This window comes from Mirounga leonina, unplaced genomic scaffold (assembly GCF_011800145.1).
Source record: "Mirounga leonina isolate KUSES-001 unplaced genomic scaffold, KU_Mleo_1.0 Mir_115, whole genome shotgun sequence".
NCBI lineage: Eukaryota > Metazoa > Chordata > Mammalia > Carnivora > Phocidae > Mirounga > Mirounga leonina.
Window position 1 is genome coordinate 88,461,639 of NW_023270268.1, and position 23,620 is coordinate 88,485,258.

Sequence of the window (23,620 nt, forward strand, 5' to 3'; positions counted from 1 at the left end):
CGCCCGGCCAGAGTGCAGTGATGACTGGAGCCACCGGTGGGGTCCCCTCTCTGTTCCAAAAGCTACAGCAGATGGGCAGTTGGACGCAGACCTGAGTCCAGGCTCGCTCTGCCATTTGTAGCGATGTAACCTCAGGGAAGGGACTTAGGTTGTCTGAGCCTGAGATAAAAGCGCTTTCCGCACAGATTACATGAGATAAGCAGTGGCTCTCAACCTACCTGCCGTGGAGTGAGACTTGAGTGAGCACACTGGTCGCGTGCTCGGTCTCGATGGCAGCAGGGTCCGATTGCTATGGACGCGCCCAAGCACTTCCGCCCAGCTTCTGCGCTTCTCAGTGGGGACAGGGACAGGCAGTTCAGGGACCATGAGCCACACTTTGAGCAGCAGAATAGCACAGGTGAGTGGCTGGCCACACTGCCTGGCACGGAGTAGGTGCTGCCACTCTTCTGGTTTCCAACAGGCAGTACGAGCAGCTGTCAGTCCCTGGGAGCCCCTGCCCGGGAGGTGCTGCCCACCGTCTGTGGTGGGGACAGTCAGGCAGAGCCACCGGTCAGTGGACTCACGGCTTAACCATGACCTATCCTTTCTCCTCCGTTGCCTCCTCAGGTCACCACGGACATGTACCAGGTGCTGGCTGCCAACACATACCAGCTGGAGTGCAGGGGTGTGGTCAAGGTCAAGGGCAAAGGCGAGATGATGACCTACTTCCTCAACGGGGGGCCCCCGCTCAGTTAGCAGCTGCCACCTGGTGATGCCAGGCAGCCTGGCCTCCAGAGAAATGGAAATGGCTTCTTTGGGTGCCAGTGGGCAGGTGGAAGCCTGCGCTCTAGCCCACGTGGCTGCACCAGTGAGATTTTCCACTTTGACTCCAGAAGCAGCTTCTGCCTTTGTGGGCAGGCAGCCGCCTCCGTCCCAGGCCCCGGGGTGCCAGCGTCCTGCAAGCACCAAGCTGACCAAAGATGTTTCCTCCGTAGAAGACTCCACTAGGCGTGATCTGAATCTCGAGTTTTCTAACGGGCGCTGCTGCTGCATGGGTAGAAAGGGGCTGCCGGAGCTCTTACGGTGCGGGGCAGCCCGGCGTGTGACGGCAGGGCTGAGGGGGAGGCCTCGGCCTGGGGCGGGTGGGATAAGGCGCGACTCCAGCCCCCGGGAACCTAGGGGCCTCGGGGGTCCGCTTTCCCGTGTGAGCCTTTCAACTGCCGACAGAGGCCACGGCCCCTGCCCCATGGAGGGGCTTTCTGGCAGGAGGGCGGGCTGTGGACGGACTTCGGCCTTCTCCACAGTCCTCCTCCCGCACCTCTTCGAGGGGAACAGAGTGAATTGCGAAGGGGAGGCGAGAGGACTCGAGGCAAGGAGGGGTGGTTCTGAGAAAAAGAATATTTATTAAATAAAACAACTTTCTGTGCCCTTTAGACTATGCTAGTTGTATGCGTATGAGAGACCCACAAGCAAACGAAGATGCCACTGGGGTGGGAGGGCGGGGATCCCAACGTGTCTTTTTTGTATTTTTTATTTTTTATTATTGAAATCCTTGGAGATCTAACAAATATACTGAATTCTATATTTTGTAAATGATATTAGAAAATAGCTGTGCCCAGCATTTGTACTGTACGGATGTCAGCGTGTGGACTGGTGTAGGTGTGTGCGCTTAGGCTGTGGAACTGGTCACATACAGGATGCCTGGTGCCCTCACCGCAGACGAGGCAGTTTGGGCTTTTCCCAGGTCCAGCCAGAGCAGCAGCATGTGTCCTTTTGGGGTGCCCTACATTCAGATTAAGTGGGAAGATGCACGCATACATTACCCCAACTCTCTAACACATCACTTCCCTTCAGTTAAATGCAAGTGGATAATAAAACAAAAAGCTGTTTTCCCATCTCAGGCCCCGCTGGAGCCTGCGGCAAACCACTGTCCCCTCTTCCGTTCCCTGAGATGTCAGCCATTTGCTGCCTGCAGAGACGCAGCCCTGAGAGCTCAGGGACGGCCACGGGCGCTCAGCTGCTGTGGGGGCGGTAGGAAGCCTTACCTGCCTGCCTTGCTCGGCTGGCTACCGTGTAGGTGGCTCTCCCAGAGATAAGGCCTCAGACTTGGGGTAACAGTGCAGCCCTCAGGTTCAGGGAGGGTGGTGGCTTTGCTCTCCATCTGCAGACCAGACAGAGAAAAGGGGAGAGCCCAGCTTCAACGTCCAAAGGGCAAAGCTAGCAGAAATTTTTTGTCTGGTTTTTGTTTGTTGGGGGGGGGAGGGGGCAGTTAAATATATAGGAAAAAATTATTTCTTATACCCTACAAGGGTATAAAATGGAAATGGGCATGAAAGTGAAAAACGATCATCACAGAGATATATTCAAACAGAATCCTTGGGTTCTGTGCCCAGATCTTTCTGTTGCTTCTCAGGGCAGGATTCTTCTCACCTCCAACATGAGCCTGAAGGGGGGGGGGGGCGCAGCTATATACCAGCTGCGAGATGTTACTTTGATGCTGCCCTGCACCGCCTCTCACTGCACCCTAGCGCCGGCCTCCCCGTTCCACACACCATCTCTCACCCCAGCTTGAGCACCTCTCTGAGAAGCAAAGCTTACAGACCTAAAACTGCCAGCCCAAGTCTGCCCATGCTTTTGCTGCTCCATCCTTTGAGTTCTGCATCGCCCCCCCTTCGCATCTGTTGGGCGGGCTGGCTTTCTCCATGGTGGTGGTCTCAAGTCCCCTGCCCCTCCATAGTGCCTGCCAGTGGTGCCAGGTGTTCATTTTGCTTCCAACCTGAGTAACGTGTGTGTGCTGAGTTCCTCCGGTGGTCCCCCCGTTGGTTACGGTCTCCTCGGCCTCTTGGGGGCCCATCCCTCCTATCCCAGCAGTGACTGGTGACACCGTGCAGTGCTAGCTCTTCACTCCCTCCAAGGGTGTGCACTCTTTTTATTCCTGCTCTTGCAAAAACAGATAAGATTATGATTTCCCATGGAAATTTAAAAAGTCTATTTAAATAATTTAACTATTAAACACTTTCACTGGTAACGTGTCCTGGTCTGATTTGCGGCTTGGGCCATGGGCCTGGTTCCAGTTCAAAGAATAGTGCACTTGGCCCTTGGTGGGGCACTGGGGAGGGAGCCCCAGAAGGCAGAGACCCACTCTGGGTGGGGAACGGTACACTGCTACGGAGAGAATGCTGGCTAAGGACTGCGGTCATTGTGGCAATCAGGTGAGAGGATGTTCGTGTTCTTGGCAAGAGGTAGTTCACTGGACTGAGGAGCAGGTACCAGGATGCAGGAGGCTGAGGAATGAGGAGAGACCCCAGGAGTGAAAGGGGACAAGGGATCAAGGATGGTACCAGAAAAGGTCCAGGGATGAGAAGAGGATGTTTTAAAACAGGTGAGCCAACCTTGTTTCTATGCTAAGGGGGGAAAGAAAGTAGAAAAGACAAGGACACCGATCCCGGAAGGGACCCAAGTAGGAGGGAGAGGAGGAGAGATGCTGGCTGGAGGCATACTGATTTGACCTGGATAGCTAATAACCATGGCTACCATCTATTGGACACTCTGTGTGGCAGACACCAGGATAAGCACCATACAAACTTTATCTCCTTTGTTCCTCCTGGCCACCACATGTCACTGATGAACACACAGAGATTGAATTATTTGCCTAACTCACACAACTGGTAATTAAGAGATGAGATTCAAAGCAGGCCTGTCTGCTAAGCTCATGCAGGTAACTTGAGTTGTCCTCCGTGCCCCAGGACGACTCTTACCTCGCTTGAGGAAAGGAAAGGTGGTAGAAAAACAGTGCCTGCCTGCCACACCCATCAAATGCAGGGTTCTATTTGGGTTCAGGAAATAAGACCAGGGCGCTTGGTGACGTGAAAATGAAGGAGCCAGGGAAAAAGACTTCACTGGGTTCATTGCAACAATGGCCACATGGGGGCACAGATATGGCAGTCCTGCTCATAGGCAGGCCCCCTGCTCCAAGGAATTGGGACAGCATTGGTGAGGATTCCACTGTCTGGTGTAGGATGCAATTGTATAGAGCTCATGTTTGACTCTGAGAACTTTTTAGGCTAGGGTCCATCAATTAGAAAAGGAAACCAAATGAAAAGGCCAACCTTTAGGGGCTGATTAGACTTAAGGTAGCATGTCAGCTCCTGAAGAATCCCCACCCTGCTGTGACGAGGGGGGGGGCAAGCCTCAGGCAGGCCCAGGAAACCACGTGCACATATGTGCACATCCAGTGCACACCAGGGCAGCCAAGGAATGCAACTCAGAACTTCCATGAGCCCGACCCCTTCCCATCTCCATTGAGCTCATTCCAGAGAACACATCTGTTTCTCCCTTAGAGATTTATACTTTTTTGCAAAAGCATATCCATACCTGGGATGTTAATTAGCAAAACTTACTAGCAAAGACACCATTGATAGGTGTAGTGAGTTCCGGACAGCGCTTTAACATCCACTGACAGCAAAGACTGGACTTCAGCCAGCATGGTGATGATTTGATTGTAGAGCGGGGTTAGCAACATTGTGGGAAGGCACGGTGAAGCCTGGCGCACTGAGGAAGCTGAAGCTACATATTCACCAGGCAGTCGTGTTAAAGACTTTGAAAAATACATTTACAGAACTTTTCCAAAAGCAAGTATCACCTGAGTGGCATATAGTCGAATGATGCCCAGAGCTGTGGTTTTTACATGATAAAAATTATTTTCCATCACGTTGCAACCTCACGAGTTGCTAATTAGCAGAAACTGAGCCTCTAGAGCTTGGAAAAGATGCTGAGCCCGAATCACTGCAGGGCAGGACAGTATTCTCGGGCGCTGGGATGTACGATGCTCAGAAGGAAGGTGCCGAGCAGATCCTCGCCGCCACCTGAACAAGAGGAGGCAGTGGCGGGGACACACTGTGGAAAACCCACAGCTTTTCAATTTGTCTAAATCAAAACAATTCCTCACTGAAGACAACAAATGCTGTACAGATTGTTTCCTGAAGGAAGGGGCTGTTAGTCTGGGCCGTGCTGGCCGTGGCAAGGTACCACTTAGCGCAGGGGTCAGCAGGAGTGGGAAGGGCTGGTGTGATCTGTGGGGATGGGTCAGGGGAGGGCACAACAGACCGGGGAACACCATGCCCCCACACCCTGCCTCCGGACGAACTTCATCCAGTGTATAAAGAGCTTTCCCATACACATTCTCACTTGTGCTTGCCCCCAGGCCCAGGAGGCAGTGGGAGAAAGGACGGGCCCATCTCCTAGGCTGCTCTGATCCCCCCGGGCAAAAGCTACGGCTCTAGCCCACAGGCACTTCTGCCCACTGTGCCTACCTGGCTGGGCACTCATGATCCTGCAGGGACAGAGGGCCTGCCACTTCTCAAGGTTGACAACAGATGAACTGAGGTCCACTTACTATACTATAGCTTTTCTGAGCCTTTCAGATTTTCAAAAAAGCCCTTTGGTGGGGTGCCCCCCGCCACCGTCTTAGAATGAAAAAACATGGTATTTGCTGTCCTCTTCTTGCGTCTCTTTCCTTCCCACTGGCAGGGTCACTGCTTCTCAAGACAGACACAAGAACAAAGCCAAGTCAGGCCACTGGAATGGCTGACCTCCGAGGCTCCTTTCTCCTCTGGCATTCTCGGATTCTAAATATTTGTGGGACCCGGTCCAAATCTTCAAGTGCCAGACCCCAAGTATGGCACAAACATAAACACAATCGAATTAGGATTTTAAGATTTTAAAGCCGAAGGCAGACAAATGAGATAAGCAGCATCACACCAGGGGGGATCTGCGGGAAGGTCACCTGCAAGCCGAAGTGGCCAAGCCTTCGCTCAGGCCCCCCCCGGGCAGCGCGCCGGCGGCCTTGCCCACCACGGGCCCCGGGCCATGCAGTGCGGAGCGCCAGATGCTCAGTCTCGGTTCACAGGCCCAGCAGGAGGGCCGGAAGGTGGGATGCAGGGGAAAGACAGTAAAGAGAAGGAAGAGCATTGTCTAGGGCTGAGGGTAAAGTAGGCACCCCGTCCCCACTGGCCTGCCAGCCCTACACCTCACCCACCCGTCTGTTTCTAGTGAACGCAACGGAGCCACCCCCTCACTTGCTGAATGCATCTTCATCCTCAAGGCCCCTTTCCTATTGCTGGTCTGTTAGGCCTGTGAATTAAAGAGTTTTCACTGGAGTCCATGAGGGGCCTCATCACTTTTTCTCCCTCTCAGCCAATTTCTAATTTAGACCTGCCTGGAATCTCTGGTTTGTCAGCATCTCTATTTTCCAATTTTGCAAAATTTGCTTCTGTGCTTTGACTTTGTCAGTTAGCTAGACTGGCACTTCCTGGCTCATGTGGGATTTTTTTTTTTTTGGAGGGCTGCATTTTGCGTCAGACTAATCTTTTAAAAGCCATGTTGCATTTGCACTTTTTAAGAGTGCCTTGAGCTTCACATCCCCAGCACTATATGTTATTTCCGTATCATGGGTTGGAGGCTGCTGGCTTCATTCCGCCACCCTCTGCTTCCCATCAGAGCAGAGACCATGAGACCACACACACATGCACACTCATGAAGGCCCTTAGACAGTGGTGGGCCCTAGGGCAGCCACCGTTCAAGAGTACCCACTAGATCAGAGTGTTCAAACAATGATGGGGCCACAGCGCTAGGGCCACACTGAACAAGTGAGGTTCCCAGAGGCACCTTCCCCCTTGGACAGCGCTCCAGCGCCTGGGAGACTGTGGGCTCCTGGAGAGCGCAGTCTGCCACTGCCAGGCTGTGTGACACTGGACGACGTCATCCTGCTCACTGACCTCAGATGGATTCTGTCAAGCTCACATAACCTGTACAGAAAGCACCTGATGTGCAGCAGGTGCCTGGCAGGCATGAGTCTCTCCAAACCCTTCTCCTCTCTTGGAATGCATCCTCACTGCCCTGCCCAGAAGTCTGCACCCAAGGGCTTGCCAGGGCAGGCAACATGCCTGCTAGACAGTTCAAAAGAATCCTCACTTAGCTGATCTCTGAAAACTCTGTACAGTGACTTCTATTTAGGGGCATTTACAGCGTAAGAGACTTACTATCTTAAAAGTAGTAGTAGCACCAACAAGACAGACCATAATGCTATGGACCATACTGTCCTAGTACTCACTGTGCCAGGCTCTGTTCTAAGTACTCTGTATTTATTGACTCATTTAAATACTCACGGCAACACTTTGCCCAAGGTAACTATTATCATCCCCACTTTACAGACGAGGAAATGGAGGCAAAGAGGTTACGTGGCTTGCAGAGGTCACAATGCTAGTACAAGGGAGAGCCAGGGAGTCTGACTCCAAATTCATAATCACTATTCAAAATTGCAAATAGTAAATGTTCTATTTTTCGTTTAGCGTTTTCAGATATAGGGACCATTTAATGCAGACTTCCCATAAAATTACTTTATATCAAAGAACCAATCGATTCTGTCCTTCAGTTAGAAAAAGTAAATGTTTGAGGGGCGCCTGGGTGGCTCAGTCAGTTAAGTGTCTGACTCTTGGTTTCAGCTTGGGTCATGGTCTTGGGAATTGTGGGATTGAGCCCCATGTCGGGCTCTGTGCTCAGTGGGGAGTCTGCTTGGGATTCTCTCTCTCCCTCTCCGCCCCTGCTTATGTGCTAAATAAATGATTCATAAAATGGGTCCTTAAAAAAAATCGAAAAGGGAAAGTAAATGTTTATAACAAATGAATCACCAGTGAAGCTTTAACATTCTACATCAAGAATCATTAATTCATGAGTTAGTCTTACTACAAAGACCAGACTGTATAGCTTCTTGCCCTAAAATCTAAGGCACGTTTAAGTTTCACTATACCTCCTGCAGCCACATGTCCCCCCATGTACTGTTACAGATGCAGGAATTTTAGGAAACTACTCAGTCTAGAAAATCCACACTGCAGGAGTTAGCACTGACCAATCTCTTATTTAAAAAGTAGATTACTTATACATTCCAACATATATTCCTTATATATTTCAACATATTTCCATTTTGTCTAGCTTAATATTACATGGTGGTTAAGAACATGAGGTCTGGGTAAGGCTGATCTGGATTAAAATCTTGGTGCCACCACATGAGCTAGATTGTGACTGAGGTCAAGTCCTTGAACCTCTTTAGGCCTCAGATGCTTCGTCTATAAAAAAAAGAGCCTAGGGGCGCCTGGGTGGCTCAGTCGTTAAGCGTCTGCCTTCGGCTCAGGTCATGATCCCAGGGTCCTGGGATCGAGTCCCGCATTGGGCTCCCTGCTCAGCAGGAAGCCTGCTTCTCCCTCTCCCACTCCCCTTGCTTGTGTTCCCTCTCTCGCTGTGTCTCTGTCAAAAAATAAATAAAACCTTTAAAAAAAAAAAAAAAGAGAGAGAGCCTACAGAAAGGCTTTCTGGGAGGATGATGTGCTTATCATACACAGTGCCATTTCCCCTCCATGTCGGCTTTGTCTGTTCTCACTGCTGCTACAACAGTAAGAGCCCAGTGGTTGTCGGGAACACACACACAAACTCACAAGGAATATTCTTCCTGAGATTCTGCAGCACAGAAATATGACCCCAACTTTTGAATCATTTAAGCCTGAATCTCAGGTTTGAACGTGAAGTTTCCTCAGGTGAACATGAGAGAGTGCTAGCCCATCGATGCCCCAGGCTGCCATAAGGATTAACCACGTCGGAGGACCTAGCCCTGGCCCACCGACGGCGTGAAGAATTCATATCATTAGTCCCAGGCACTGGAGGAATTCAAAGTAGAAGGCCACGGACTGTTTGCTCACCTCTAGGCAAGGTCCTTGACAACCCAGCCTCACAGAAAAGCACTGGCACAAAACCAGCAAACAATCGGGGCAGAGCTGGGGAGGGGCTGCCAGGACCGAATGGGAGAGAGAAATGTTGAGCCCTGCTTCCTCCTCTCAGATGGAGCCTGACTGCGCTTCCATGCACTGACACTTGCACGCTAGGCTGTGGGACGCGGGAGCCAAGCGCAAACAGGACCCGTGTGTAAGGTGGGGCTGAGAACACGGTTTGTAACCAAGGGAAGAGCAGGAACAACTGATTTCAGGAACTCTCTGAGAGCTAAGCCTGTTCTCTCCTTGAGTTTCCTACAGTCTCCGCTGTGCTAAGTAAGACTATTTATTACACACCAGCACTGCCAACGCAGAAGAAAACACGTACACACAACAGCCATCACTGCTCACGAGCGAGGAGGATACCAGCCGCATGGCCTGCAACCACACAGCACTTCAACGCTGTGACTTCACCTGTGACATAAAGTAATCTAGAGAGCCTGGCCACTCAAGGAAGAGCTTTCAGTAGTGGCAGCCACAGTTGCTCTTTGAAAAGTTCACTGCTCAAATGGGAGGCTGCGAGACGCCAACATTCAACAGCGGTCCCAGAGCACCGATGGAGATGACCAGACACCCCCAGCCCTCAGCAACAGAACCATTCGAGTTTCAATTCTCAGCCAACACAGCCTTTACAACACAAACTCATTCATCACCCTTGGAGTAACTTTTAGGTAGCATATTACTAAAGCCAATTAAAACTAAAAATCAGATTTGATCAGCATTTCCTTAGAGCTGATGAAGCAGAAAAACACAAAGAAGGCTTGCCCACAGACAAAGATGGCAGCCCTGAGGAGTCACCTATAACTGGTGGTAAGGCCAAGTGTTCAATTCGATCCGCGTGCTGGCTTCTTTGGAAGTACAGTTGATCCTTGAACAACACAGGTTTGAGCTGTGCAGAGCCACTTACATGTGGACTTTTTTTATAATTACAGTATTACAAATGCATTTTTCTTAAGATTTAAAAAAAATTTTCTTACTTTATTGTAAGAATACAGCATATTATACATATAACATATAAAATATGTGCTAATTGCTTATCAGTAAGGCTTCTAGTAAGCTGCAGGCTATTACTAGTTAAGTAGTTATACATAGATTTTTGACTGCACGAGGAGGGGTGGGTGCCCCTAACCCCTGCACTTGATGTTCGAGGTCAACTGAATTTATTCGTTCTTTTACTACATACTCCATGATAGCTCTAACTTTTAAAATGAAAAGCTTCTTAAAATAAAAATCACTCACATACACACGCACGCACGTGCGTTCTGTTGTATCTCTTGGAAATCCAATAGCTCAGAGTGGGGTCCCCAGTTTCCTTAGTAAAACTTTTGGAATAAAGGCCAAGCAACTCCCTTTTTGGTGGGCTGCTAATCTGAGCAGGAAGCACTTCCGTGACACGGAGGTGAGGCTCATACAACAAATGTGCTCCGTGGAGCCTTGACAAATCAAATCTAATGAGATTCCAGACATGGCCTAACAGAAATGGAGCCAGACATCTGTCCAGATTAGATTCTACTATGAAAAAGACCACAATTAATACAAAATAAATGTGCTAATCCAGGGACAGCACATTCACTTTATATAAATTATAAAATTACAAAATTAGGTAAAGGTTCTCCATGTCTCCAGACATTTGTCTCAAATGGATTTTCAAGCTTTGACACATACCTAATTTTAGCTTAGGATAAGAATTTTTCCTAATGGAAACAAAATCCTCTATTAACCACACCAAAAATTCTTAAATGTACCTCTGAAAGCTGGTACACGTTGAGGATTCAAGGCACAATCACAATACGCAAATGTCTAAAACAGCTGAGGCTTCTGTTCATTTTAACATTTCACAGGAGCCCCAAGTGCCAACATTTTTACGAGAATCCCTCAGGAAGAAGTCCCCCCTGAGGAAGTGGTATACTCTCACTTACAGAGCAAGCTAGTGCGATGCAAAACTTGTTCCCCTTCTTCTAAGCCGTGACTTGCAGGAAGTTCAAGAGTCAAATTTTACACTTGATAACAGCAACATGTTCCCTTTTCCTTTCATTTTCACTGATCTTGTTTTTCTCCCTTTCTGTTCATATTACCACCATTGCTGTACAGGTCTTATTTTGGTATAGTGCTTCAAGTTCTTTGGGGAAAGAGGCCAGGTATAAATACATTTCAAATACAGACCAAAAAAGCAAGCAAATATTGTAATTATTTTTAGGATATAAAAGACAGCATCTATGCCTTCACAGCACACCTTAATAAAAAAGCAGTATTTCTGAATTACCTTAATAGACCCCTAGGTTTGACACTACCAGGCCTGAGCTCATTAAGTCCCCAGTTCCCTGATTTTACCAAGAACAGACCTATTCCCTGAGTACAACCTTAGTTATCTTCATCAGTTCCCACTCTGGTGGGGAAGAGCCCCAAAGCTAAGGGATAAGAAGTTGCATGTGCTTAGCTCTGTGGCCCTAGATAAGTCATTAACATGTGACAAGAAAGCAACTGGGGCTTGGGTGGCTCAGTTGTTAAGGGTCTGCCTTCGGCTTGGGTCATGATCCCAGGGTCCTGAGATGGAGCCCCGCATCGGGCTCCCTGCTCGGTGGAGAGCCTGCCTCTCCCTCTCCCACTCCCCCTGCTTGGGTTCCCTCTCTCGCTGTGTCTGTCTCTGTCAAATAAATAAATAAAATCTTAAAAAAAAAAAAAAAGGCAACTAATTCTCCTACACTACAAAACTCATTATAATTAGGTAAATGCAGACTTGTTCTTAAAAGTATAGTATAAATGGAAGATATTACTATCATACATACATATTAGAAGCCTAATGAGCTTAAGAACTTTACACTCATGGCAAAAATTTTTCATTCCAAATTCATAATAGTTTCTTTGGCAACAACATGATAGAGGCAGAGAAGTCATATAAACACTCAGCGATGCAGACACCAAATAATGAAAGAAAGCATTTCTATACATAAACATTATTTATGCCTATTTTCATTTTTTACACTAAGATGTAAACATCCCATTATCCAAAATAGCGGTGAAAAAACAACAAAAACAAAAAACAAATTAAGCCTTTAAAGACAGCTGGTGAGTTTTAAAGTGTCCTTGCTGAATGATCCAAACACCAAACACTATAATTCAATAATTCAGGAATATGGAGAACCAAACTGAACCAACTGGTAAGAGAGCTATAAAGTATCAGTATATAGCAAAATCGCAGAATGCTCCAACTTCTTGGTTAACTGGATATTTACAAGAAAACTCTTCCTGTTTTAACCATTAGTTCAGAAAAATTTTTCTAAACTGAACCACTTCACTCTCCTGGCTCGGTAAGTACAAAATGTCAAACATAAATCAACTTTATTTTGCTGATTTAGGATCATGTAGTATATCTCTTGGGGCAGTTCTCAGAAAATACATAATTTCTGTGCGGTTTTGTTAGAGTCAGAAAACTGAAATGGAATTTCCCGTTTTAATTAAATCACTGATATTACAAGCTTATTGTCTTCCTTTTGCCTCATTCTCCTAAAAGGTTCTAGTTAAGCAAGATTTTACAGTTGCAGACGTATCTGCATATACAGGTTCAGGCAAACGTGGTGGTTCAATGACTTTACCACTCTGGATTCCTCTGCTTAATAAATACACTCAGTAACATGAATTATACATAATGGGTTCACTGTCTTCTGGATATCAAATTTTAGTACCTTATATATACTTTGCTTGGAATCTTTTCTTTCAAAACAAAAGAAAATCATTAATGAAGGTACCTTCCAAAACCAGGAGAGTTGCAGATTTTGCTAATGGAATCAAACTGTGCTTCCTATATTATCAATTCATAACTGCTTGAACAACCTTTATAATGTTATCAAAAAGCAAACAAATTCTCTAAAAGATACTACTAGGAGCTGAACTCCTCAAAGCCACAAAATAGTAAGAGCTGCTGGAATAAGTTACCTTCTGATTCTCTCAGCATAGTTCAGTGTTTCCACAGAGCAGGACCCACACCACTGGTAGCACGCAAGAGTATTTAAGGTGGTACACAACACAGAAGTAAGTAATACAGAATCACAGTGAAAATGTCATTCCCTTTACAATTTTATCCTTCTGATAATGCCACAGAAAGCGCCCCATTTTGGTGCTGGGTAACCTCTATCTCACTGCACCAAGCAGGCTTCTTGGATTCAGAGCCTCAGGAGGCATTAGGATCTAGTTAGAATTTAATAACATCTTTTGTTTTATTTTGTAGTTATTCCTGCTAAATTGATGTTGGTTTTCCTCTCAGAGTAGAGATTAGTTTGTTTTTTAAACTATTTGAAGATTTAAAAGATAAATACTAAGAAATAACAGTATAGGTAATACTCAAGTGGTTGAAGTATGGGTCACAATGGCTATAGAATCTAACAAATCACATGTTTAAAAAGTAATTTCAAAAGGAACTACAAACATGGTCTAGAAAGGAAACATATGTTACTGTGTTTTCAATACTTGTGATGTTCTAGAGATAAGCTCAAAAAAGCCTTCTCCTGTATCAAGTGGTTTCCAGATTAGATTCAAGCGAAAATATAAAAGGAAAAAGAACCAATTCCACACCATCCTGGACTTCATAAACTCCTAGTACCAGAAATGTGCAAATAATCGGATATTTAGCAAGTTGTCTGAAACATAAACTCCACGGCATCTTTTTATTTAGGCTCTACTTATGCCTCACAAAGGCGAACCCAGGCTGCAGAGTTCCCGCTTGGTCCTCAGAGCATGTACCACACACGTTTTGATCAAACTCTTCAGAAGGATTCCGGACCGCTGGCCAATTCTTCCGATGGCTTCTGACCGTTCTTCTACTGTTGTGGCCCTGTAGAGGGAAGTCTCCTCCTCCTCTGAATCATCATCTCACGGCTAACATGAGGAGTCTGCCTAGCAGGTACTGCACGCTCCCAGGCACGCCATGCTGACTTAAAACAAACGGGACAGTTGGACAGAAAGAAAGCAGAGCTTCTCGAATGTGGGGAGCAGTTTCTTCATCACAGTGGCAGTTAAGATATGCTCCCTCTTCCTTTTTCCCCGGGAGCCAGGGCAACATGTCTGAAGGATGGTGTCAGACATCATAATCAGGAGCCTTGCCCTGGGCTTGCCTGAGCCAGATCTGCAGTGTAACAAACGCCCCCACAGTCACATGAAAGAAAAGCTGCCACAGGTTGCGCAGTTCATAGAGATACATGTTGCACAGACAGATTAAACCAAAAGTCAAAAAAGATTTGACATTCCGCCAGCTGGTGTAGTAGACAAGTAAATAACACTGTTCAAAATATAAAATGAAAGATGATTAGGGTTACAAGAAAAGAAACAGATGCTTCTACTATCAAATTTTAACAGGCCACAGAGTAAAATTTAAGAGTGGAATAAAGGGATTTTTCATCTACAGATAAGATACTGTAGCCTCTTTAAGACATTCAGCTATGAAAGCTCTACAGCTTGAAAGGAAAACAGATTTTTCCTTTTATGTTTGTCATTTGTCAAAAGACACAACACTTTGTATCATATTTAAAATGGAGTTACAACTGGATGACTCCCTTGCAAACAGGCTGAACACATTCCTCAAGGTGACAGGCAACTATGAAGCATTCTCAGGGTCTGAGGGGATTCCATTGCTCATTCTCACCCCAGAAAAGTACAAAAAACCTCAAACAAACCATAGCAAAATGGTCTCATATAATCTGAGTCTGCATATTAATGAAATCCACAAATATTTACTGACCCCCCATTAAGTGCCTAGGAACTAATAAGCAAGGTAGAGTATCTGAGTGAATATCTGAGGTAGATAGAATTCATTCAACAGATGTTTATTGAGGGCCAGCTACAAGTTAGGCATTGTTCTTTAGCTTCCAGTAAACAAACAAAGCCCTTGCTCACATGGAGCTTAAATTCTAATGGAGGGAGAAAGATTATATATATAAAAGATCATATATATGTATATAAAATACCAAATAGTTATGTCTTAAAATAAAAGATGGAACAAGGGGACAGAGAATGTAGTAAGTGCTATTTTAGAAAATATAATAAAGAAACTACCCCCCACAAGCCCCAAATCCTGGCATTCACCTTTTCCTGCTTTATTTTTCTCCACAATATAACCATAAACACACTTCAAAAATATGCTTGTTTTGTTATATATATATATTCTTCCAATAGGATCTAAGCTTCATGAAAGGAGAGATTTTTTTACTGTCTTGTTCACTCATTTATCCAGGGCCCGGAACAGTGCATGGCACACAGTAAGTGCTCAATAAAAATTTGTTGAATGAAAGAACTGTTTTCCAGAAGGTATCTAAAATTCACAATCTGCTAAATACAGGAATTATATGTGATTACAGTCTTAAGAAAGAAGCAGAGTCTTTGTGTGAAATTCTATCCAGGCTTCAGTACAGGAAGGACTTTAAGGTGTTTGCAACAATGCTGAAAGAACGTGGAAATGTTCTCTTAAATCTTTTTATTTCTTATACAAATTAGGACTTTGCTTACTTAAAAAGAAGACTGCTATCCAAGCAAAATGAACTGTAAGGACTTATTTTGACTGATTTTCATTGTGTAAAAAAAGTTGGAAAAATAATTTTTCCTTTTGAAATAATTTTAGACCTAGAAAAGAGTTGTAAACATTGTAGAGTTTTTTTTTTTTTTTTTTTTAAGATTTATTGGACAGAGAGAGAGACACAGCGAGAGAGGGAACATAAGCAGGGGGAGTGGGAGAGGGAGAAGCAGGCTTCCCGTTGAGCAGGGAGCCCGATGCGGAGCTCGATCCCAGGAGCCTGGGATCATGACCTGAGCTGAAGGCAGACGCTTAACAACTGAGCCACCCAGGCGCCCCAAATTGTAGAGTTCTTATACATCCTTCACCCTGCTCCCCCTAATGTTATCTTCTTGCATAACCACAGTATAATCATCAAACTACAAAATTAACATTGATACAATACTGTAGACTAATCTACAGACTTTACTGGAATTTTGCCAGTTGTCCTAAGGCTCTTTTTCTGATCCAGAATCCAATCCAGGATTCCCTATTGCATTTAGCTGTTATATCTCTTCAAATCTGTCATAGTTCCTCAAGTCTGTTTTTCATGACCTTGACAGTCTAAAGAATATCAATCGGTTATTTTGTAGACTGCCCCTTAATTTTGGTTTGTCTGATATTGTCTCAAGACTGAAGTGAGGACATGCAGTTTGGGCAAGAATACTACAGAGGTGATGTGCAGTGTGTCTTACAATTGGTGATGTTAACTTTGATCTCTTGGTAAGGTGGTGTCTGACAGGTTTCTCCACTGTGAAGTAACTATTTTTCCCTTTGTAGTTAGTAAGTTGTCTTGTGGGAGGAGAAATAAAGACATTCTCAGGTGAAAGACTAACAGAATTTGACATCTACAGATACACCTTAAAAGAATGGCTAAAGGAAGATCTCTAAGCAGAAAGGAAACAATAAAAGAAGAAACCTGGAACACTGAGAAAGCAAAAAGAACAGTCAGCAAGGGGCGCCTGGGTGGCTCAGTCGTTAAGCGTCTGCCTTTGGCTTGGGTCATGATCCCAGAGTCCTGGGATCGAGCCCCGCATCGGGCTCCCTGCTCTGTGGGAGGCCTGCTTCTCCCTCTCCCCCTCCCCCCTGCTTGTGTTCCCTCTCTCGCTGTGTCTCTCTCTGTCAAATGAATAAATAAAAATCTTTAATAAAAAAAAAAAAGAACAGTCAGCAAAATAATGTAATAGGTTCTCCTTCCCCTCTTTAGATTTCTAAATTGATGACTGAAGTAAAAATTCATAACACTGTCTGATGTGGTTCTAAATATACGTAGAGGAACTATTTAAGACAATTATAAGCAGAGGAGGGCAAAGGGACATAAAAGGAGATACAATTTCTATGTTCCACTTGAACTAGTAAAATGACAACACCAAAAAACTGATAAGTATGCCTAATGCAATACCTAGAGCAACCACTTAAAAACTATACAAAGAGGGGTAGATGGGTGTCAGTCAGTCAAGCGTCCCACTGTTGATTTTGGCTCAGGTCATGATCTCAGGGTTGTAAGACTGAGCCCGCGTCGGGACCCAGGCTGGGTGTGAAGCCTGCTTGGGATTCTCTCTCCTTCTCCCTCTGCCCCTCCTTCCCAATCTTGCGCACACGTGTATACTCTTTCTCAAAAAAAAAAAAAAAAAAAAAAACCAAAAAAAACTATGCAAAGAAATAAACTCAAAAACACTACAGATAAATCAAAATGGAGTTCTACAAAATGTTCAAGTAACCCACAGAAAGAAAACATAGAAATGAAAACCAGAAAACAAAAAATAAGATGGCAAACTTAAACCCTAATATATTAATGTTACATTAAATGTAATGGCCTAAATACAACAATTAAAAAGCAGAGATCAGCAGAATGGATTAAAAATAGCTTTTAATCTGTCTACGAGAAACTCACGTCAACTGATATAGGCAAGGTGAAGGTAAAAAGATGGAGAATATATTATGCAAACATTAAACAAGAAAGCAGAAATGGCTATATTAATATCAGATAAATATATTTCTAAAAAAGAATGGGCTAGAGAGGGATATCATTATATAAGATATTATATAATGATATATAGTGATAAATGGATCAGTCCACTAAGAAGGCAATATATCCTAAATGCATATGAGCCAAACAACAAAGCTACAAAAACTGATAGAACTGAAATGAGAAACATACCAATCCACAATCATAGTTGAAAACTTCCAATACTCCTCTCTCAACTGATAGAACTAGACAAGTATAGAGAAAAACTGAACATCAACCATCACAACCTAATTGACATTTATAGAGCACTTACTCAGCTACAGTAGAATACACATTCTGTTTAAGTGCTCATGGAACATATACCAAGACAGACCATATTCTGAGCCACAAAATAAATTACAACAAATTTAAAAGAACTGAAATCACACAGAGTGTTTTCCAACCACAATGGAATCAAACTAGGTATCAATAATGGAAAGAAAACTGGAAAATCTCCAAATTCTTGGACGCAAAACACAATTCCAAATAATCCATAATCCATAGGTCAAAGAGGAAGCCACAAGGAAAAAAATTTTTAAATACACTGAATTAAATGAAAATAAAATGCAACATATCAGCCAATGGAAAGAGCCAAATATCAATTGACTGATGAATGGATAAAAATGACATGGGGTGTGTGTGTATCCCATTTTAGATATATATATTCATTCCATTATATATATATATATTCCATTATATTCCAATATATATATTCCATTATATATATATTCTATTATATTCCTATATATATTCCATTATGTGTATATAATATCCCATTTTTATATATATATAAATTTAAATATATGTGTGTGTATATATATATTTATAATGGAATATTACTCAGCCTTAAAAAAAAGAACGAGGGGCGCCTGGGTGGCTCAGTCGTTAAGCATCTGCCTTCGGCTCGGGTCATGATCCCAGGGTCCTGGGATGGAGCCCCGCATCGGGCTCCCTGCTCCGCAGGGGGCCTGCTTCTCCCTCTGCCCCTCCCCCTGCTTGTGTTCCCTCTCTCGCTGTGTCTCTCTCTGTCAAATAAATAAATAAAATCTTAAAAAAAAAAGAACGAAATCTGACCATTTGCAATGACATGGAGGGAGCCAGAAAGTATTATGCTAAGCAAAGTCAGTCAGAGAAAGGCAAATACCGTATGATCTCATTCATATGTAGAATTTAAGAAACAAAACAGAAGAGATGGAGGGGGTGAAGAGAGGCAAACCGGGAAACAGACTCTTAACCACAGAGAACAAACTGAGGGTTGCTGGAAGGGAGGTGGGCAGAGGGACGGGGGAAATAGGTGATGGGTATTAAGGAGGGAACTTACTGTGATGAGCACTGGGTGTTGTATTTAAGTGATGAATCACTAAATTCTACACCTGAAACTAATATTACACTATGTTAACTAACTGGAATTTAATAATAACTTGGAAAGGAAAAAAAATGAAAAAAAAATGCAACATATCAAAATTTATGGGACACAGATAATAAAGTGCTCAAAGAGAGAAATGTATAACACTAAAAGTATATATTACAAGAGAAAAATTCAAATCAATTATCAAAGCTCCCATCTCAAGAACCTAGAACAAGAGCCAAATAAACCCAAAGCAAGCATGAAGAAGGAAATAATAAAGAGCAGAAATCGGTAAAAATTAAATATATGAAAAAACAAAACAAAGAGCAGGTTCTTTGAAAAGATCGATGAAATTAACAAGGAAGTCTGACAAAGAAAAAGAGCAGATACAAATTACCAATATGAGGAATGAAGTAGAGGATATCACTACAGATCATACAGACACCAAAAAGAGAGATAGTAAGGGGATACTACAACCAACTCTACACAAACTTGGTAAGATGAAATAGACCACTTCCTCATAAAATACAAACTATCATAATTCACATATTATGAGAAAGATAATTTGAATAACTATTAAGAAAATGGAACTTAACACAGATTATATAGTCACAGTAATCAATACTATGTGGTACTGGCAGAGAGACTAGGTACATAGATCAATAAAACAGAATACCAAACTCAGAGATAGACTTACACAAATATGTCCAACTGATGTTTGACAAAGATGCAAAAGCAATTCAGGGGAGGAAAAAAGCCTTTTCAAAAAATGGAGCAACTGGCCATTCATTCACAAGCAAACAAAACAAAACAACACAAAACCAAAAAAACCAAAACTCAAAACCAAAAACACAAAAACCCCTCAATCTAATCATCTAAGTCTCACATTTCATACAACCTTATACAAAATTTAATTAAAAATGGGTCATGATTTTCAAAGGTGTTTTTTTATAATTTTTTAGTATGTTAGTCACCATACAGTACATCATTAGTTTTTGATGTAGTGTTCCATGATTCATTGTTTGCGTATAACACCCAGTGCTCCATGCAATACATGCCCTCCTTAATACCCATCACCAGGCTCACCCATCCCCTGTACCCCTCTAAAACCCTCAGTTTGATTCCCGGAGTCCATAGTCTCTCATGGTTCGTCTCCCCCTGTGATTTTCCCCCTTCATTTTCCCCTTCCTTCTCCTAATGTCCGCCAGGCTATAGCTGATGCCAGAGCATTTATCTAAAGACAGTCTCTTTGGAGTCTCTGGCCAGTGCTAGGATGACTTCCTGCCTGGAAACAAGACAGGCAAGTGCTGGAAGGGGTGCATGCCAAAAGGGCTGGGGCCTGAAAGCAGTAGGGCTCAGTTAGTGAAACCACCAGAGTCAGCTAGGGAGCTTTAGAGAACACATCAGTGCTGTCCTGCCTTAGACCAATTAAATTCTAAACCTCTGAGCAGGGTGGGAGAAGGAAGAGAGCAAGCAGTTATATTTTTTAAAGCTCCCCAAATGCTTATAATGGGTAGCCAGGGTTGAGAACCCCACCATTCCAGGGCTTCCTTTAACTTGCTTCTGCCACTGGACTGGGCCTCCTCGTGACAGGCTTCCGGAAAGAACAGGGGAAAGAAGAGGACATTGCCCAGGAACCTGCTCCTCATAGCACCCTCCTCAGGAGTTGGCCAGGGCTTTCCCTCTGCTCAGCACTTGGCAGAAACCAAGTGGGAAGAGAAAAGAAGATTATGGTTAGCATTGCCTGCCCTCACAGAGCTCTCAAAACAGCTGGGGAGTCCATATTAGCACATAAGAAACAGTGGCAGAACCGTGAGGCATTAGGCTGCAGCCAGGGTTAAAAGGACAGATTCTGAGAGTTCCACTGGGGCGGGGGTGGGGTGGGGGGCAGGAGGTCGACATGGAGGAGATGGAGCCTCCTAAAGATGTGTAAGAGAGGGGCACAAAGGGAGTACGAGGAAGGCAGTTACGAGAACAGTGCACAGAATGAGCAAAGTCACAGAAAAGGCCTGGGGTGGCACAGTGACGAGACCACTCTAGGGTGCAGGATGTCCCTGGAGAGTAGCAGGAAATCCACTTTGATGATTTACGTAGAGTGGGGCCAAATTATGGAGGGCTGATGTACTAGCCTGAGTAATGTAAGCATCATACGGTAGAGAGTACAAAGACACTGTGGAGTCTTGAGTAATGATAGTGTTTTCCAGTAATCTAACAGAGTATTCGAAGAAACCAGAGGTGGCAAGACTGAGTAATACAACAATCCCAATGTGAAAGACAAATAAAGGCCTATGTGGTCACTGTGGAAGCACAAAGAAAAAGAATAAATCCTAGAAATAGGTTTACATTCTAAATAAATAAACAAATAAAAATGGATCATGAACTTTAATGTAAAACATAAAACTAAAACTTTTAGAAGAAAACAAAGGAGAGAATCTTCAGGGTCCAGGAGTAGGCAAAGAGTTCTTAGACTTGAATCAATGGAATTATAATGGTGACAGATGGTAGTTACATTATGGTGAGCACAGCATAAGGTGTAAACTTGTGGAATCACTATGTTCACACCTGAAACTAGTTAACACTATGTGTCAACTATACTTCAATTAAAAAAAAAGTTCTTAGACTTGATACCACAAACATATTCCATAAAAGAAAGAAGTGATAAAATGAACTTTATCAAAATTAAAAACTTTTGCTCTGCAAAAGACCTGGTTCAGAGGATGAAAAGACAAGCTACAGACTGGGACAAGATACTTGCAAATTACATTTCTGACATGGGCTAGATGGCTAGAACTCTCAAACCTGACAGTAAAAACCAAATGATCCAATTAGAAAATAGGCAAAAGACATGACAAGACATTTCACCCAAGAGGACACATAGGTAACAAATAAGTACACGAAACAATGTTCAACATTATTAGCCATTAGGGAAATGCAAATTAAAACCAATATGAGGGATCACTACACACCTATCAGAATGGCTAAAATAAAAAATAGTGATAACAAATGCTGGAGAGCATATGGAGAGACTGGATCACTCACACAATGCTGGTGTGCGTGATGTAAAATGTAAAATGTGTATGTAAAATGGAATGCCACTCTGGAGAACTGGTTCTGTTTCAATAAAACTAAGCATGCAACTACTACAAGACCTAGCAATTGCACTCCTGAGCATTTATCTCAGAGAAATGAAGACTTACGTTCACACAGAAACCTGTACATGAATGTTTATAGCAGCTTTATTTATAATAGCCCCAAATTGGAAACAACCGAGATGCCCTTCAATGGGTGAATGATTAAACAAACTGTGCTACATCCATACCCTGGAATACCATTCAGCAACAAAAAGGAACAAACCACTGATGTACGCAACAACCTGGATAAATCTCCAGAGAATTATACTGAGCAAAATAGTGCCAATCACAGAAAGTTCATACTATATGGTTCCCTTTATATAACATTACTTAAAATGAGGAAATTTTAGAAATGGAGAACACATTAGTGGTTGCCAGAGATGAGGGGGCAGGAGGGAAGTGCATGTGGCTCTAAAAGGGCAACTTCAAAGGGGTGCTTGTGGCAATAAGAATGTTCTATATCTTGCCCCCATTGACATCAATATCCTGGCTGAGATAATGTATTATAGTTGTGCAAGAGAGTACTACTGGGGGAAACCCAGGTAAAGGTTATATATCTCTCTTACAACAATCACAATTACCTCAAAATAAAAAGTTTATTAGGAAAAACAACTGTATACTCACATATGTGTCTGCAACTTACTTTATAAACATACTATAGGCGTGTACATAAAAAAAGAGTGAGATATAGAAAGTGTTGCAAAATGTTAATAATTGGTGGCTGTAAGTGTACTCGTCTTTCAAGTTTTCTGGAAGTCTGAGAGTTTTCAAAATAAAGCACTGAGGGGAAAAAAGAATAGTCTCTAGTTTCTAGATCCTTTGATTTCCTCTTTCAGATGTTCCATAGCAAGATTACTCCTATTTGGCTGAGCTCTGCGTGTCCCTAAGTACCCACAGCCTGGAGAAAAAGACAACAACTATGTAGCCTTAGCCTCTGAGGACTGATCTAAAGGGGATTAAAAAACACTCTGACAACTGGAGACGGAGCATGTTATAGGGTAAAATATAATCACGTAGGTTTTATTGTGGAAAAAGCCAGCGTTATTATCACTCTGCTCAGCATATTTGGAAAGCATGCAGTTTCATGCCTGTCAATAAGAAAACTGGCTTTTTGCTTTTCTTTTTTAAAGCATGAATCCATTTAACTTCTCTCAAGTACAAGAACCCCTGAGTGACAGCGCTCCTCTGAGAACTCTCTTCAGCTGTTCCGGGGAAGGCAGCAGAGGTGTGTTATCTCCCTAAACAACAGCACTGATCTGGAGTCCTGCAGACCGGGGCTGCAGACCGGGGCTTGAGCCGCTGACTGCACAAACTGGCTAGATGGGCCTCAGTGAAAAATGGCAATCATAACAAGACTAGCGTGGGATTTCCTGTGAGGATTTCCCGGGCACACGGAATATAAAGGGCTTAAGCACACAGTAAGAGCGCAATACAGTTTGCTATTTTAAGTAGTCTTTAAAATTATTTCATTAAGGCTCTTTGATAAAAAGTAATTTTTAAAATATAAATAAATGAATAAAATCATTTCATTAAAGCCAAGCAGCCAAAAGTACATTTTACAAGAACTTCTCATAAAATTATTTTAAAGTTAACATTTACCTCATATTGTTTTAGAATCATATGAAATAATGCATATAAGAGTTATAAAATTATAATTTTATAGCTTTATGGAAATTATACAAATATAGGAATTGTGCTTACAAACAGCATAATACAGTGGAATGAATACAATATTTAAAATCAGAAGACCCAGAGTTAAGTCCTGACTCTACTGCTTACTGGGCCATGTGCTTTCTG

General features: G+C 43.4%; 2 protein-coding genes and 1 long non-coding RNA gene across 5 annotated transcripts in view; 1 reads left to right on the forward strand and 2 right to left on the reverse strand.

Moving 5' to 3' along the window:
• Positions 1-1,139, forward strand: part of ADCY5 (adenylate cyclase 5) — a 148,582-nt gene extending 147,443 nt beyond the window's left edge. The window contains exon 21 of the mRNA XM_035000010.1: positions 607-1,139. Coding sequence (XP_034855901.1) covers positions 607-735 — 129 coding nt within the window. The 3' untranslated portion in view covers positions 736-1,139. The remainder of the gene's footprint in view (positions 1-606) is intronic.
• A 291-nt stretch (positions 1,140-1,430) lies between these two features.
• LOC118007018 lies at positions 1,431-11,375 on the reverse strand. Its single transcript, XR_004678250.1, has 3 exons — positions 10,718-11,375; positions 2,756-2,914; positions 1,431-2,140 (listed from the first exon to the last, which is right to left on the reverse strand). It is a non-coding gene; the product is annotated as an uncharacterized LOC118007018 (long non-coding RNA).
• Positions 11,376-12,845: 1,470 nt separating this feature from the next.
• The window catches only part of SEC22A (SEC22 homolog A, vesicle trafficking protein), a 75,202-nt gene continuing 64,427 nt past the window's right edge, over positions 12,846-23,620 (reverse strand). For all 3 annotated transcript variants that reach the window (XM_035000011.1, XM_035000012.1, XM_035000013.1), the window contains exon 7: positions 12,846-14,070. In XM_035000011.1, the coding sequence (XP_034855902.1) occupies positions 13,870-14,070 (201 nt within the window). In that variant the 3' untranslated portion in view covers positions 12,846-13,869. The remainder of the gene's footprint in view (positions 14,071-23,620) is intronic.